Source organism: Mytilus californianus, unplaced genomic scaffold (genome assembly GCF_021869535.1).
Source record: "Mytilus californianus isolate M0D057914Y unplaced genomic scaffold, xbMytCali1.0.p SCAF_9, whole genome shotgun sequence".
Classification (NCBI taxonomy): Eukaryota; Metazoa; Mollusca; class Bivalvia; order Mytilida; family Mytilidae; genus Mytilus; species Mytilus californianus.
Genome location: NW_026262745.1, coordinates 5,606,691 through 5,625,498, shown reverse-complemented (window position 1 = coordinate 5,625,498; position 18,808 = coordinate 5,606,691). Strand labels below are relative to the sequence as shown.

The 18,808-nt window shown below is 33.6% G+C and overlaps 1 protein-coding gene and 1 pseudogene across 1 annotated transcript; both read left to right on the top strand.

The window, feature by feature from the left end:
* The first annotated feature begins 668 nt into the window (after positions 1–668).
* Positions 669–6,653, top strand: LOC127715763 (complement C1q tumor necrosis factor-related protein 4-like). Its single transcript, XM_052221911.1, has 5 exons — positions 669–690; positions 1,812–2,210; positions 3,210–3,409; positions 4,470–4,698; positions 6,195–6,653. The coding sequence occupies exons 1-5, from the start codon at positions 669–671 to the stop codon at positions 6,629–6,631; spliced, it is 1,287 nt and encodes a 428-aa protein (XP_052077871.1). The 3' UTR covers positions 6,632–6,653.
* A 789-nt stretch (positions 6,654–7,442) lies between these two features.
* On the top strand, positions 7,443–17,039 carry LOC127715762 (uncharacterized; annotated as a pseudogene).
* The last annotated feature ends 1,769 nt before the right edge of the window (positions 17,040–18,808 follow it).

The window sequence follows — 18,808 nt, the reverse complement described above, 5'->3', positions numbered from 1 at the left end:
TTTCTCTCGCCTTACGGCTCGCGAAATTTAACATTCTCTCGACTGGTAATTTTCGCAAATACCCCTCCTTAACATGATATATCTGTTCATTATACAGTGCAATGTTTAATATTTTACTTCACAATGTAAATTGAAGGCAATCTTTATCCCCTTATCACTTACAAGCACTTTGATCAACATTTACTAGCAAAGTTTTATATGCATCATCAGGAAGAGAATATTAAAATGTTATTGGTTTACTCAGGTTCACTCCTAGTATTTTGCTAAGGTTCATGTTGGTCAATATTTTGTTTTATGTATGGTGTTTTGTAGGCTGCTGTTTGTCTTTAAGTCGTTTTTTCTTTTTGACTCTTTGGTTTTATGTGTCTTTCTGTGACTCACAGGATTGAATACCTTCTTAGTATATTCCTTTGTTTAAAAATAAAGAATAGAAAATTATGGACCAAGATTAGAGAAAAATTTGCAAAAAAAAAAGGAACTGAGAAAAATCAGCTACAAAAAATAAGAATAATGGTGTGCTTATATACAAAGAAAAGAGAATAATGGACAAAGAATAGAGAATAATGCCTTAAAATTAAAAAAATACAGAAGTGAAACCCCCAATCCAGACCCTCATATTACCAAGAAAACTGAAAATTTGAGCAACTCAAACCCAACCAAAAAAACGGATGAATTCAGGTGATCAGAAAGGTAAATCAGTTCGGTTCTTATAAAGGCATCTGTATTGCTTCTGATTATATATCCGGTTATATATGAGGGTCTGGCTAATTAGGAGACTTGTATACAGGAGTTAATGATTTTGCAAATTATAGTGTGTGTTTGCAGGCAGAATAAACCAAGATAAATTTTCTACCTTGCTATAACTGTGGTAAACCTAGGACTATCATACTATTAGTATAATAGTCCCAGGGTAAACTATATATGATTTCATGAAAATTTCATGTTTAACTGAGGGTGGGAAATGTTGTATCATTATTCTTAGGCATTCCTGTTTACTTGTAAAAATATCTTTCCAATTACTAGTAACACATGTTCAGTTGTGTTTACAGAAAATTGATAAATGTGTCAATGCCAACTCAAGGTAAAGTTCTAACATAACTGATAACAGTTAATAGTGTCATATCCTATCGTCTATAATCTTTAGACTTTCCGGTAGAAGCTTTATGAAACTTCTACTTTTTTTGATTTTCCCCTCAATCGTCAGTGGTAAGTTTATCATTCTTTTTTAAAGGACACACTTCTTTATTTCTTAATTTTCGAAAAATGATGGACACAGATCATAGGGTACTATTTGTTGGGGGAGGAGGGATTATTTGAAGCCTAGTAACGAATTAAGAAGGGTTGTGTATAGAGAATGCCGCGTATCTTCTTCGAAATGATACCATAAGCACGGTTGTTCTTACTACAATATCGCGACGATGGAGTTTGAACGCATGTATAATTTCGGTTCAATAAAGGAACCTATCACGTCAACTAGATATTTACAGATTTATACGGATTTGTCTTCAGTTGTGCATTTCTTTTCACACTTGAGCAATAACTGTGCAAAAAGTCAACTGAAACCAAGCACAGGAGGAACAACCACAGGTGCAACCCAGGGATAAGATTAATATGCTATAGATATCTACAAACTTTTATCTTTTTATTTACTCAAAATGTCACTAGCGTCAGTATCAGAGACATAAGTCAATAACATAAGTGCGAACCATGCTTGTGATTCTCTTTTTGAAAATGTAGCGTCACCAAAGTGGTAGTAGTAAGAAAGTACCGGACACCGAATATAATTTATGATTTTTTATTTATTTTTCCAGGTGGAGATGACGTCGTGGCATTTACTAAAGGTCGGGCATCACATGAACACCTAACACATGGCGAAATTCTAACATTTGATAAAACCATAACAAACATCAATGCATACTTTTCTGCTGATGGTAAATTTGTCTGCAGTACTCCCGGATTGTACGCCTTCCATTTTTACGCAGTTACCAAAAGCAACGAACACGTATGGTTAGAACTCTACCGGAATGACAATTATATTGTTTCAATTTACGGTAGAACCCCGAGTGACTATGTAGATGCTGGCAATTCTGTGTTCTTAAATCTCGAAATGGACGATACGGTTTTCATAAAGGCACGTGACAACTACGATAATGTTATTTTTGGAGCAGGAGATCAAGTTTATACTACTTTTACTGGTGTACTGCTGGCAGGTTAGTTTTAATACGTATTAGCGAAAGGTATACTATTTGGCAAACCTTGAACGTTTTGTTCAATATACACATACATTTCCCTCACAAAGAAATTAATCTAAAGAAATTAGTTTGTCAATAGTTCCTATAGTTTGTTTGAAGAAATATCTTTGACCTACGTTTGACTGCTTACACTTTTTATGCTCCCGCAACTGGATTGGGGGGGGGGGGGGGGAGGCATATTGTTTTACCCCTGTCCGTCCGTCTGTCCTTCCGCCCGTTTCTTCCGTCCGCCCGTCCCATTATGGGTATATAGCTTTTCCGGATAACTTTCCTACAGTTTGAATGCTATGAAGTTTTCACTTTGCTGGCTGTTTGTACATATATTGAAGGTGTGCATGTGGTCAGGGTTATGATTTTTAATAAATAGTTGCTCTGTTGGGAGATAGTTGAACTATGTCATATTTTGGTATTTACTTGCATAAGAGGTTCATAGCGTTTCCGGATTACTACTCCGACAGTTTGAATGCTAGGAAGTTTTCACTTTGCTGGCTGTTGTACATATATTGAAGGTGTGCATGGTCAGGGTTTTTATTTTTTTTAATATTTGCTCTTTTGGAAGATAATTGAACCTTGTCAGTTTTTGAGTATATACTTGCATAATAGGTGCATGGCGTTTCCAGATAACTCCTCCTACAGTGAACCATATACCTATGTGCTCACATGGTCAACTTTGTGTATTTTAAAATAACACTTTGCATCTGCGGGTGCATAATTTGTGTCTCCAAGACACAATAATATCTCAAAGAAAGTCCTACATTGACTTTGTTATAATACAGTTACTACAAAGTGAAGTGTGGGGCATCACTTTGTCTAGTTTTTAATTTTTTGATATGAGTAACTTCAGCCGTCGTTAACCGAATGACAAAAAAGGTGACCGTAACGTTTTATTTTGTCAATGGTTTGATTTTTTTATTTTGCAAGCAGATAATTTAAAATCTTCTAAATCTTTTTATCTAGTAAGCGACAATGATGGATTGGATGCTTTCTCAGTTGGACTGAACCACTCCATTGCCTTGACAACCAGTCAGCATGTTTTATACGATATAATTATAGCCAGTAGAGGTACTCCAACGTACGACAAAGGAACTGGAACATTTACCGCGGCACAGTCAGGTCTATACATTTTTCATTACCACGCATTGGCCACTTCAGATCATGTAAGTTAAACTTATCATTTTTCACTGAGTTCATAGTTGAAGGGAAAGTGGCATTTATTTTACATCTCTGGTCTGTATGGAAGAATAAATTAACATTGCGTATTAGGAATTTACATACAAGTATAATGTTCATAAACTGTCATAAACATAATACCGATCAAGCCTGATCAACTCTTTTGCAACTTTTTGGCTTCGTCAGTTTTCTTTGAATCTTAGGCTTACCATTCCGAATTTGTGTAAAATTTTGCATACAATATGGTCGTGTTGAAAATTTCAAAGATACCAGGCTTATGATTTTGAATGCCAGATGCATGTTTCGTCTTAAATCAGTGAAGATAGAATAAAAAAAGGTTAAACACATCACGGCCGCCATCAAGAGATGGTTTACCGTTATTGAATATCTGTTTCACAGATGACGACGGATATGTTTCAATTGTAGTCACAATCCCGTCCACATTCCTCTAATATGACCTATCGAATTAGAAACATCACTGGGTTTCTACACGACCAAAACGACGGGTGCCACATGTGGAGCATAATCAGCTTTCACTTCCGGAGCACCTGAGGTAACCCACTAAGATTTTTGACGTAGGTCGTGTTACTCGGTCATTCGTTTCTATGTGTTTTTTTTTTTGTATTTTGAAAAAAACATTTTCAGTTCGTTTTCGTTTCATTAAATTGAATATCCCTTTGGTATCTTTCGTCTCTCTTTTATGAATTTCATAACCGTCACTAATGTTTTAATTTCAAATAAAATTCGAAGATCTTGTATGTTACATTACCAATTTAATGAAATGAAAAGTGTAAATGTGGTTGTGGTACTCGAAATCATTACATATAATTTAAATGCAGTGAATTTTGACTATGATATAATAGAGCGAATGTTTATATTTAAGGCACGACTTAGATACGCATGATCTAATTAAACGAAATGCACGAATCGATTCAAACCTTTCATTGAAAAGTATAATTCAGAATTTAGATAAATCAACAATATTTTTTTGAACGTTGACTATATGCCAGTTTTGATCGCTACTCTCTATCTCTTAATGCTTCACAGGAATTATGGTTAGATTTGTACTATAACGACCAGTATATCAACTCAGCATATGGTAAAACACCGAACGAGTGGGCCGATGCAGGTAACACCGCAATTATACACCTCCATACAGGAGACAAAGTATCGGTCAGATCTAGAAGAGCAGGTGGAATTTATGGTGACATTGGAACAAATCAAACTTATACAACATTTTCTGGTTCTATCCTGTCTCCGTCAACAGATTATCTTGGTACGTTCAATAAACGAATAAAGAATAGGAATACTAAATCAATTTAAAATCAAAAGTTATCGGTTTGTAGTGAGTATCGTGTTGCTCAGTCTTTATTTTTCCTTGTGTTTTGTATACTGATATTTGTCTTTTGGTATTTTTCTTTTTCCGCCATTGCTTTGTCAGTTTATTTTCGACTTATGAGTTTGAATGTCCCTTTGATATCTTTCACCTCTCTTTTATTTAAAAAAAAAAACAATCGTAGTCCATATATTTACACTAGTTTTGAATAATATTGTCCAGCAATTATTGTCTGAACAATTCGCAATTGAATGTCATAGAGCTGACTTGGAACAAGCTCTTCGAGTTAAATTTGAGGATTGAAGACGTTTTTAAAGCAAAACACTCTTTGAGATCACCCCATGTTTTTTTATGGGGTTCGTGTTGCTCAGTCTTTAGTTTTCTATGTTGTGTGTTGTGTACTATAGTTTGTCTGTTGGTCTTTTTCTTTTGTAGCCATGGCGTTGTCAGTTTATTCTCGACCCATGAGTTTGAATATCCCCCTTTTCCTCGTTAGTATCACATTGCAGCTCCATTTAATTATGTATCTTGGAGTCAATGCTCCCAATCGGAAATTGGTGTTGTCACGTTTTCAAACAGTCATTAGCCAACCTGCAAAATTGGCTATGTATTTATTTATCCTGCATACCCAAACGGTCGCTCTTAAGCAAAAAAAAAGCAAGTAACTGGCATCAACTATAAGTATACAAGACATATAAAGGCACAAAAAAGTGAAACAAATAAAAATACCAAGAGAAACATACAAAAATTATCTTACCCGACGCATCCGCATGAACCTTTTGCAAAGGATCTTGAAAGGATGTCACATGTGGAGAAGGATCTACACCCTTCCGGAGTACCTGAGATTACCCCCAGTTTTTGTTCTGAGCGTTCCTTGTGAAATAAAATTTAGAAGATGGCCTCAGATGCAATTTATAGAGTGATATTTCATTATGTTTGCTTTCATTTTTGGGGGACTTAAAAACAACATTTTGATGAAAAAACAAAATATTAACATGATGAAGTCGTTGTTTTGAATGACTCATTGTTACGGCAGAAATTAAATTTTGCATACATGGCACTATCGAAGGTTTAAAACAAAAATCTGAGCTAGACAGCTACGAATGATACACGAATAACAAACAAAAAAGTCATTTGTAAGTCTTTATCAACTTTTGGACATTTTTATCATTAGTTTAAGTTCAGAGAAAAAACACAATTCTGCATATGAACATTATAAACTATTCTCATGAACAAGTAACAATTTTCCCCCCGAAATTTTAATATTGAATCGTCATCGTGGTCATCATGAGATGTTCACCTAAATTGAGATGACATTCTGACTGCTCCTAATTGTTTTTGCAATGCATCTTTAACAAGTTCAATAATAACTCTTTAAAATTTTCCTACAGATATGCTTAACAAGATTGACTAAATGCTGTTTTTTTTCCTCATAGAAAACGGCCAGGCGGAAGAGATAGCTTTTTCTGTTGGACTGTCAGCTCATCATACACAAACACAGGGCCATACAGTAATATTTGACAGAGTTTTCATAAATCATGGCTTAGGGTATGACACGAAAACGGGAAAATTTACCGCGAAATATAGTGGCATATACGTCTTCCATTTCCATGCTTTATCTCACTCAGATAAGGCAATTTGGATTGATCTTTACCACAATTTCATATATGTGAACTCTATTTATGGTCACGTTCCATCTGGTTACGTCACCGGAAGTAATTCTGCTTCCCTAGAGCTGCTACAAGGCGATGAGGTATTTCTTGACATAAAAAGCCATGACACAGCCTTATATGGAGTACCTACTCAAATTTACTGTACATTTTCAGGCTATTTGTTGGCATTATTACCTCAGTACCAACCAATCATCGGTTGATTCAATAAAAATTAAAAATGAACTGTTCGCTTGTCACTATTTTAATTTAATCAGCACTCGGGCTATCTGAAACATTCACAGCGAATTGCGTTACTATTTATATGATTAATGTATAGTTCTTATTTTAGATTCATTTTTTTTAAAGGATTGTAATCCTGTCTTTAATGTAAGAGAGCATTTAACCCCATGGCCAGAAAAACTACTCCACTTATTTAAAGTTTGGTGACTTTGTTGATTGCATCCCATTGAAATTGAACAGAAATACCACAAATACAGCAAGGTCTGCTATATTTCATGAGTTGACAAAACCATTGACAACAAAAACGAACAAAAACCCGAAAAGACAAACAACACTCTACGGAACACTGTAAATAATTCTATGTCCTATCCATTTAAAACAGACGAAAAATCAACAACTACAAAATGAAGGAACTGGAACATTAATTCGAAAAAAACCCAGTATGGGAATCAATATTGAAAAACCCAACCAGACAAAATGACACAAACTTTGTTTAAAGGACCATGCTTGGATTAGCAATACTTTTGTCATTGTTGGTTTTTGTTTGTAATTGGATTGAAATCACAAATTCCAATGCATGCTGGTACAAATACTATACAGTTTCAAATGCTAGTAAGTAAGTTTCTTTGGTCATCTCCACTAAATAACCTTCAAGATGTTAAACAACCAAAGAAATCTTATTTATTCGTTTTATATCTGCACCCACCATACTATGTTTAACTGTACTAAGGAACTTCTCATCATTTTTTGTGAAAACGCTGATGCAATATTGAAGGACTGGTAACTAATAAGATGCTCCACTTGAGAACTGTCAGTCTACCAACAGGGTAGCATTCCTATGATCGTTAAAACATATCTTACTATGTCGATGTAACCGACAAATGAAGACTTATTTGCATAAAATTAAAAAATAAGGTAGCATGTAACATCTGAACATCTGACTATGTATTCCAACGCCTAATTTATTAACTAATTTTTTCTTTTAATTGTTATGAAATCGCTATTTATGTACAAATTATAAAAACACCTCTACAAAGATATTTTCTTGAATAATTGCTGACATATTCTCTCAGAAAAGTTCAAGTACTTAGGCTTGATTTTACTAAGTTACCGCTGACAAATGACATTATTAGTATTTTCTTATTAATTACAGCTTATGTAAGAATCATGGGTTTTGATTGGTTGATAGCCAGTGTATTTTTCACCAATTTACTGTTATCAAATGAATATCGTTCATTTTTTAACGCCGCCGGGGTATATGCAAAAATTTAACATTCTCTCAACTGGTATTTTTCGCAAATACCCCTCCTTTACATGGAGCATTGGAACATTGGAACATATCTGTTCAAAAGTATATTTTTGTGGTCTGTTATACCGATATCATGGAATTGAATAATTATAATACCCCGCCGTAGATTGTAGAGTGAATACTATAATTTCTAGTATGTTCGTGCGTCCGTACAGAAATCAATTCGTCCGTCCCTTTTCAGTTAAATTTTAGTTTTATATTGTTCACAATGAAGATGTGGTCACACCAACTTGGAACTTTGTACACCTGTACATTATGAACATGCACGTATTAATATATATTCCAAATTCGGGGTTTGGTCTATATCGCCGTTCACAAAATATATAAATGTGATGGTCTGAGCGTGACATCGTGTCCCATGGAAACATATCTATTTTCAATTGATCTTTATTGTACGTTCCATTATGTACTTTTTGTTTGCATTTTTAGCAGCACTTTTATTTCATTTTCACCTGATGCTAGGTTAAACTGAAATAAAAGTTTTGCTACAAATGCCAACAATGATTTCAAAGCAGAGTAGTACGAAAAGATAATACAAGAATGTCAAAAATTGGTGGTGCTGGGTATTCAAAAAGAAAGTAGTTTACCGATGTTCAAATTTCGTGAATCGATTAAAAAGAGACAAATCAAGAAAACGAACAAAAAATGAGGGAATCGCATGAACACCAAAAGAAGTGAGACTGGGTGCGTCGACAGGGTAAGCGTATCCTCCTATGCATGCATCACCCGCCATGAAAACCTTGTATATTACTCTACCAAAATCTGTACTTGAACTTTCAAGTAAGTCTTGTATTTTATAGCTGTTTCAAAATACCATTTATTTTAAGAGAATAATTTCTTCAGAAATCTCCAGAAGGAAATCTGTATGGAACATATCTGAAATACAAGTAAGGTCGGACTCGATATAATACAAGGGACACATTTATCTTAGTCCACTTTAGTCTTATCTAAACGGTCTTCAACATTTAAACAAATATAGATACATAAGTTAACCTCTCCCGCTTTAACAAAGCTGAGACATGGTCTACAGAAATAGAAAGCCTGGAATCAAAAATCATGCATGATAACGATGAATTTTAGATATTTTAATGGTAAACAAATACCAATCATCTTATGTTTGACAATGGAAATGTTTCGAGTAAATGATAAAGTTTGAAAAATATTTAATATTTGTAAATTGTTTTCACACCTCTAAAGTATGATTTCTCTACTCAATCAGTACTCCATTCTTTCCAGACCCTATGCAACCTATCAGACAGTCCCATTTCAATAGCATTGCTATATTAATAATAAAAAAAAACTAAAGAGGAGGTTGGTAACGATGAAAGTATTTGAAATTAAAAACACAGCTTTACCATGAACAAGAGTGTCTTTTTTGCTACATTTTAAAACAAATCGTAGAAAACCGAATTAACGAAAGCAATTAAATCACAGACAAAAATATCCCGAACAAATGACACGCTCATTATTTGTTCATATTACATTAAATCTTACTAGGTAGGCATGTGTTGGTTTCCCCTTTATTACGATATGCTAAATTATAATAGATTTTGCATAGATAATGGCAGATGTAATATAATTTGTCACATCCTTTACAACTCATTATTTGTTTATGTGACACACACAATTGTGCAAGCTGGGTTGTAAAGTTTTACATTAAAAAAGTAAAAAGATATCAAGGCACAAATATATTAGTAGAAAAAGGCAGAAACACCTTGGTCAAAATAAACAAGCAGAAATTTGGTCAATCTATGCTTCCAAAACCACATTTTGATGAATATTCCCTAACATATCAAATAATATTGCTGAAAAAAAGTCGTCAATCTAGAAACCGAAAGGTTGATGAACACTTTCTATATTTAAAAATGAACTCAAATATTTTATATAAAAAACAAGATTTTTAATAATTTCATACCATGTATCGCTGTTCAATGTACCTGCATTCGAATGAATAGGCTTTGTTTCTAACTACCTACCACTTTATTTGAATCCAAGAATGTATCTCCAGTACTCCACCAAGAACAAAACATTGCCCTCATTTTTTATATTTCAGTCTACTTTTAGCATCTTTGATCTTGGTCGTTGACCTATTGACCTGAAAATCAATATGGCTATTTCCCTTCCATATTTCTTTAAATCTACATAATATTATGTTATATTTAAATCAACCTTTTTTGTAACAGCAACCTCGACCTTTGACATATTGATCCCCAAATCAAAGGTCTTCCACCTTCCCTATATCTTCCATCTATATATGTTGCATTCCAACCCTTCAACGGACTCTCAAGTAATTCCAAGAAACCATTTGCTTGCGGACTAACGGACGGACAGATGAATGGACAAAGCGACGATTAGCTGTTACCCACAAAACTAAAAATTAAAGCAACTAAAACTCTACCAAAAACGCAAATTATCGTGTGGGTATGCAGACATGGTGAATTCTATCAAAGAATGTCAAAGAACGTCTCGTCCTTTTTCTAAAAAAATTCATCGGAAGAGACCAAGACCTTGTTGATAAATATTCCGTATTAGCTTAACAATTAATACATGATGGTCTTGAAGTATAGATTCTAGATACTGACGTTGTTAATCATCTTTATTACGTGTTATGGTTTTCTTTTTATTTGTCTTTGTATATTTTTTTAACCTATTTAGTACATTTTTGGTAATGTCCTTTTGGCGAGGCTCGATATTTATAGATCCCGCCATTGTTTTATTTTGCTATGGTCATTCTTTGTATTCTTGTCTTTCTTTTTTGCTTTGTCTATAGAGTGTCTATATATGCCGTTTTGTTTTTCTTTGTTGACATAGTTTTTTTGAATTTTCCTTTAAGTTCATTATTTTTGTTATTTTCCTTTTTATCCATTGCTATATTGCTTTGAAATTTTATATAAGATTTCATGAAAAATTCCTCTTTACTGAGGGTTGGGAATATTGTAACATTATTCTTGGGGATTCAGTTTACTCTTTTAACAGATCTTCCTTATCAACACCTGTACAATTGTTTCACAGGACATTGAAAATATGTCAATCCCAACTGAAGGTAAAGTTGTAACATGACTGATAATAGTATAGTGACATGCCAGCAGAAATCTTCAGATATTCTAGTAGAAACATTATGAAACTTTTATTTCTTTTGATTTTCGCCACAATTTAATGTGGTAAGTTTATGATTCTTATTCAAGAATAAATGTAACAAAAAATTTGTTTAATAGGAAATATGTTCCACCGCAGTTTATATCACAGAAAATGTATACCCGGAATATATGTTATAAGGAAATATGTTCCAGCACTGTAAAATTTGTTCCGAAACTAATATTTTAACCAAATGTGAAATAAGTTCCGGAACAAAAATCACAGCTCCATGAATTTTGTTCCAATATTAAATGTTTAAAAAAAGTGAAATAATCAGTCAAAATGTCACAATTGGGAATAGGAAATAGTCGGTGAAATTACAGATCTATTAACTATATCGGTATTTCAAAAATATAAGACTACGGGAACACGTCGCTAGTGAGATGAGACAGCGACACATCGTATCGGTCAATCAACCCGTGATATTGACAGTCAAAATTATGCAGTGTCGATTTCAGTCGTTCTGTCTCTGTTGGAGCAGTTTATGTGTAAGGAGCACACCACTATTATTAGAGTACCTAAAGTGTGAACATGCACTAGCGTAACGCATTAATTGAGGTATTTAAACGTCATACAATGGAAATAAACTCATTATAGATACCAGGATTGAAATTTTGTATTTACGCCAGACGCGCGTTTCGTCTACAAAAGACTCATCAGTGACGCTCGAATCCAAAAAAGTTAAAAAGGTCAAATAAAGTACGAAGTTGAAGAGCATTGAGGACCAAAAATTCCTAAAAGTTTTGCCAAATACAGCTAAGGTAATCTATTCCTGAGGTAGAAAAGCCTTAGTATTTCAAAAATTCAAAGTTTTGTAAACAGTTAATTTATAATTATGACCATATCAATGATAATTCATGTAAACACAGAAGTGCTGACTACTGGGCTGGTGATACCATCGGGGAATAAAAACTGCACCAGCAGTGGCATCGACCCAGTGGTTGTAAATAAACTCACCATAGATAACAGGATTGAAATTTTGTATTTACGCCAGACGTGCGTGTCGGAACAGAGGGTATATTACTGCTGGAAAATGGGTAACAGATCAAAATATGAAGCAAGAAAAAATATATATCTGATGATAGATGCTAGAATGAAGAAAGCCGACAAGATAATTTTAGGTTCTATAAAGGAATTTCCCACATTTAAGATATTTGTCATTAATAATTACAGATTACTGCAGTTTTAATTTATCTTTAGTGATGCATTTCAATTCGAACAACAACAATCACTGTGTAAAAAAGGTTTATCAAACCAATATCTATAACAACCGAATGTGCAACCGAATGATAAGCTATAGATATCAACAATTTTAATTTTTTTAAATTTTTCATGTATTGAAAATTTTACTAGTGTCAGTATCAAAGAGATAAAATTCCATTACAATAGTTAGTGCCGTGCTTGTGATTTTTTTTGGAAAATTGCAGTCCACCAACTGTAGCGTCACCATAGTGGTAGATTTACTAAGAGGCGGGTATCATATGAATACCTATCGCATGGCGACATTCTAACATTTGATAAAAGCATAACAAACATCAATGCACACTTTCCTCTTGATGGAAAATTTGTCTGTAGTACTCCAGGATTGTATTCCTTCCATTTTTACGCTGTTACCAAAAGTACCGAACACTTACGGTTAGAACTCTCCCGGAATGAAGAGTTTTAATTTACGGTAGAACCCAGAGTGACTATGTAGGTGCTGGGAATTCTGTGTTCTTAAATCTTGAAATCGATAAGGTTTATATAAACGCACATGACAACTATGATAATGTTATCTTTGGAGAAGGAGATCAAGTATATGCAACTTTTACTGGTGTACTACTTGCAGGTAAGTTTTATTTCTCACAATAACATTAACGGTATCAAGTTTATTGCACCAGATATGCATTTTGACAATTAAGGTCTCTTTAGTGATGCTCGAGGCCAATATATTTTGAAACTCTAAAACTGATAAAATCGTAAGCGGTAGGTATAATAGTAGGAACACTTACAAGTTTTCAGGGTTCAATATACACATCTGGCTACCTTTCCATCACAAATGAACCAAGAAAGAAAAAGAGAAGAAAGTAGCAATCTGTGATAATTTTGAAGTTGAAATATCTTGCACCTACTTTTAACCACTTACACTTATTTTTAATTTTGTAATTGCCACCTTTAAATATTGGTTTTCTTTCTGTATTGTAACTTCAGCGGTCGTTGACCAAATTAACAAAAAGTGTATCGTAACTCGCTTGCTGTCAATTATAAGATGTTAGTTTGCATAGCAGAGGTACAAACAAGGCAGTTTGATAATAATCATGTTATGTACAGAAAACGCTTATTTCACGTATAATAGGATTGATTATCAGAGTCAAACATCTTAAAACTCTCTCTACTGGTTATTTATTTTACAAATAACAATGTTTGAAAGGTTACTAACTCTTTTTAATCAGATACCAATAATATAGGATTTGATAGCTGGACTGAACCACTGCATTGCCTTGACAACCAGTCAGACTATTCCATACGACAGACTTATAACCAGCAGAGGAACACAGAGGTACAATGAAGGAACTGGAATATTTATAGCGTCGCAGTCTGGACTTCACATTTTTCACTACCACGCATTAGCCACTTCTGATCATGTAAGTGAAATTTGATTTTTTTTAATGGTTTAAATACACCGACAATTTGACGTCACAAATCAAATATCTTCACGTCACAATGTCCTATGACGCATTTCCTCCGAATGAACCCAGGTCAACAGGGACAGTTCATTCATAAAACGGAAGCTGGAAACTGATCTATTGTTGGAAGGAAAGTGGTATTCATTTTCCATATGTGGTCTGTTGGAAAAGTCTATATCAGGGAATATTTCAGAAATTAATTATGAAAAAAATATTTTTATTATAAATTTTGAAATGTTATGATTCAGAAATAAGTGTTTAATGTTTATAAATGTCATATTCATAATAAAGTTAAGGGGACATTATCTACAAATTAGACAAAAACTGTCATAAACCATAATAGGATATCCCTTTGTAAAATTGTCTTATTGTCTAATTTCCCTATATGATAGTAAGTAGGAAATTGGTTATTGCATGCTTAAGAAATGCCATTTTTACTCAAATACCGTATCCTTTCAAAATGAAAGTGAAAGTAAGCTGGTACTATTTTACGCGTACTTTCATTTCCATCATTCCAAAAAGGGGATCATCAGATTTCTGGGGAAATCGATCTTAGACGACAACTTTGGTCAGCTGCCACCTGTGGTATTTAACCAATTTAATAAAATTTCTAAATGCGGTTGTGTTAGTGATACCGAATTCCCTGCCGAAATCATTAGTCGATAGAATTTCAAATGAAATGACTTTTGATTATTTATGATAAAATTTGCTTAAATATATATATTTTAAGGGTGACTTACATACATAATAAAAATAAACGAAAAGCATGAAGTTTTTTTTACCTTTCATTGGTAAGTAAAATTAAAATTACAACAAAATTAGGATTACAAGTAAATTCAAATTAATCTTAGATAGATCAACAAAGCAATTTTTCGTAGACTATATTCGCTAATCTCTTTCTCCTAATGTTTCTCAGGAAATATGGTTAGATGTGTACCATAATAACCATTATGTCAACTCAGCTTATGGTAAAACAACAATCGAGTACGATTATGTAGGTAACACCTGTATTATGATGCTGTATAGAGGGGACAATGTATATGTCATACCTAGAAGAGAAGGTAGAATTTATGGAGATATTGCAACAAATCAAACTTATACAACATTTTCTGGTTCGATCCTTAATCCATCAACAGATATAGATGATTTTGGTACGTTAAATAAAGGATAGGAATAATAAAAGTGTACACAATCAATGTTTATCATAATCAAAATAATAGTAAATATATTTAAGCTATTTCCTAGAAATCTTTCACAACAATCCTTATCAAAACAATTGGCGATTGATTATAATAGTACTAGCTTGTAACATGTACTTCAATAGAAACGGATTAAAGCGCCAAACTTCCACTTGTATTTAGTTCCAAATGCTATGTATCTTGGATTAATGGCTCCCAAATGAACATTGCTGCTGTAACCTTTCGCACAGATAACCGACTGCTTTGACTGTTATACAGCCTGCATATCCAACGGACACTCCTAGCAAATGCAGCAGCTACATTACACCAGAAAAAGTTTCAAGCTGCCTAATCAAAGTCAAACAAACAAAAATACCGAAAACAAATATGAATTAAGAGCTGCGCCATGAGCGCATGATACGCCCGTCGCTTTTTCAACAAATAAAGTTCCATAGCTCCTCCATATCATATCAGAAACCTAAAGGGAGTGTATTTTAATAGATATAATCTTGTCATTAAAGTTTCTTGAAAACTGCTCAAAGCATTTTTGAGTAATGGTCCGAAAACTGGAAACCCTCCTTTTTTTATGAATAAAGTCCCAAATACTCCAAAACGTAAAATCTAATATTTATAAAAATCAAAACCAAGCTTATGTCAATAGATATAAAAAAAACTCACCAAATTTTCATGAAAATTGGTTAAAGCGTTTTTGAGTTATTGACCGACATGTTGACGGCCGACGGACAGACGGACGGACGGACTGACGGACAACTGTTTACCATAATACCTCCCGTAAACAGGCGTATAAAAACAATTCATCATACCCTACGGATCGGGCAAAAACTTAGACAAGAGAGGCGAAAGATACAAAAGGGACATTCAAACTCATAAGTCGAAAATAAACTGACAACGCCATGGCTAAAAAAAAAGACCATCAGACAAACAGACAAACAGTTCACAAAACACAACATAGAAAACTAAAGACTGAGCAACACGAACCCCACCAAAAAATGGAGGGGGGATCTCAGGTGCTCCGGAAGGGTAAGCAGATCCTGCTTTACATGTACATTATCTCTATGGTACTAATCCAGTATTTTTTGTTGCATTAGTCGTTTCAATGGTTCCGAGTGTTCCTGATGAAAGTAAATCAAGAAAAAGTCAACATTAAAAAAACTGAGATCAATTGTTTGTTTTAAATGTCATGTTGTTCCGGTTACAATGACATTTTTGCAATCGTTGAACTACCAAAGGCTTACTGCATTAAATTTTGTATCTGTGTTTATACAATAGACATCTACATACGGCACACGTCCGCAAACAAAATGGCAATTTAAGCCTTCAGCAACCTCTTGTTGATTTTATCATATACATGTAAATGTCTCCTGTAAGGTAGTCAGGGAAACCACAATTTTGCACCTTAACGGCAAAAACGTACATGAACATTTAAAAAATATATTCAGATTTCCACTCTTTTTTTCAAATTGAACTGAAATCATGTCTTTTTTTCATACATCCTGACGAGGTCAATTTAAAATAAAGTAAAATCATAGTTCTATTGTTTTGAATGTTAATTTAATTATGTACGGTAATTACTTTTGTCAAATCTCTTATCTGAATGCTAAAAATGTCAAAGGATCGAGTAAATATTTTTTCTATTTGTAGAATATGGCAAATCATATATAGCTTTTTCTGTTGGAATATCAACTCATTTTACACCAACACAGGGTCAAACAGCAATTTTTTACAGAGTGTTCTTAAACCGTGGCTCAGGGTATGAACGAAAACTGGAAAATTTACCTCGAAATATAGTGGTATATACGTCTTCCATTTTCATGCTTTATCTCACTCAGACAAGACAATTTGGCTTCATCTTTACCATAATTTCATCTATGTGAACTCTATTTATGGTCACGTTCCGTCTGGTAAGGTAACAGGAAGTAATTCGGCATCTCTAGAGCTGATACATGTACAAGGCGATGAAGTTTTCCTAGACATAAAAAGCTATGACACAGTCTTATATGGAGAATCTGATCAAGTTTACTGCACATTCACCGGATATATTTTGGCACTCTTACCTCAGTACCACCCAATCATCGGATAATTGAATAAAATCGAATATGTAGTATTCATTTGTAACTCATTTAATGTAAAAAACACACAAAAAAAACAACAAATTAATATGTAAGTTCCCGCGAAAAATAATAAATTCACCGCGAGTTTGTCGTTTTTAACTGATTATTTCTTATTTCTATCTTTCTTCTTAAGATTAATAGTTTAGTTTTGCAATACTATCATGTTGAAATTTAAAAATAAAAAGAATAGAGTTCCAATGTCCCACAGGTTGCACATATTTTATCTATTCGAGGTACAAGAGCAATAACAAAAAAAGGACTTTATTAATATCTTAAGAGAAATGAAGGCTTCAGAGCAAATGCAATGTGATTTCTGTTATAATTTAAATTTCCAAGGGCATAACTCGTTTAAAATATTTGATCAGAACTTATTTTCGAAAGAGTCAAAGACATTGCTGATATAAACCTATTATATAAGTTTCATATAATTCTGGCATGAATTGAACACATGAGAGCGATAACATTGCAATTTTCCATATAATCAATATTTTTAAGGGGCATTACTCTTTTAAAAATAATTGATCGGCACTGATTTTTTAACTCTTCAAGTACATTGATGATATAAACCTATAATATAAATTTCATCTGGCAAGAATTGTACACATTAGAGCGCTCATAAGGCAATTTTCCATATAATTAATGTTTCCAAGGAGCATAACTCTTTTAAAAATAGTTGATCGGCACTGATTTTCGAACTCGTCCAAGACATTGCTGATATAAACCTATGATATAAGTTTCATAAAATTCGGGTAAGAATTATACACATGAGAGCGCTAACGAATCAATTTTCCATAAAATGAATGTGTCCAAGGGGCATAAATCTTTTAAGAATAATTGATCGGCACTGATTTCGAACTCGTCCAAGACATTGCTAATATAAACTAATGATATAAGTTTCATAAAATTCGGGCGAGAATTATACACATGAGAGCGCTAACGACGCAATTTTCTATAAAATGAATGTGTCCAAGGGGCATAACTCTTTTAAAAAATAATTGATCGGCATTGATTTTCGAACTCGTCCAAGACATTGATGATATAAACCGATGATATAAGTTTCATAAAAATTTGGCAAGAATTGTGCACGCGAGAGCGCTAACAAGACCGGACGGAAGGACGGACGGACGGGCGGACGGACGCTCGGTATTTCCATGTCCTCCGCAACGCGTTACGCGGGTGACAAAAATGAAGCCAGCTCACACGGTAAAAAACGATATTTGAATACTGAACGTAGGTTATCAAGCTTGTTTTCAAGTTGAAGAAGGAAGGAAAACAAAATGACAGAATTTTAAAACTAAATATGAGAAAATAACTCTGTCAAACTGCTTACAGAAAGAAAAAAAAACCATCGGGCCATCGTGATTTATTCTTGCTTTATAACAAACCGATGTACGTGCCTTCATTTCAGATGATCAAAACTGTTAGATTTCAATAGATTTTAACCTGGTCTTTTGAAACAGTCTCACTTCAGGGTACATCCGCCTCCTCCGGAAATAGCTACAATAGCTAAAAATAAGTTTTCAGTTTTCACTACCAAAAAAAAAAAACCCAGGAAGTTTACAGTGTCAACTCCCCTTTAAACAAGTATATCAATTGTAAAACTTTAAAATAATTCTGATCATTCCACCTGTTTTAATTAAAAGCTAACTAACTAATCATTGCAATCAAAAACGAAAAAAAAACATGAAACTTTTCACAAATTATGTAAGTACAAAGGAATTTCCCTCCATGATTATTT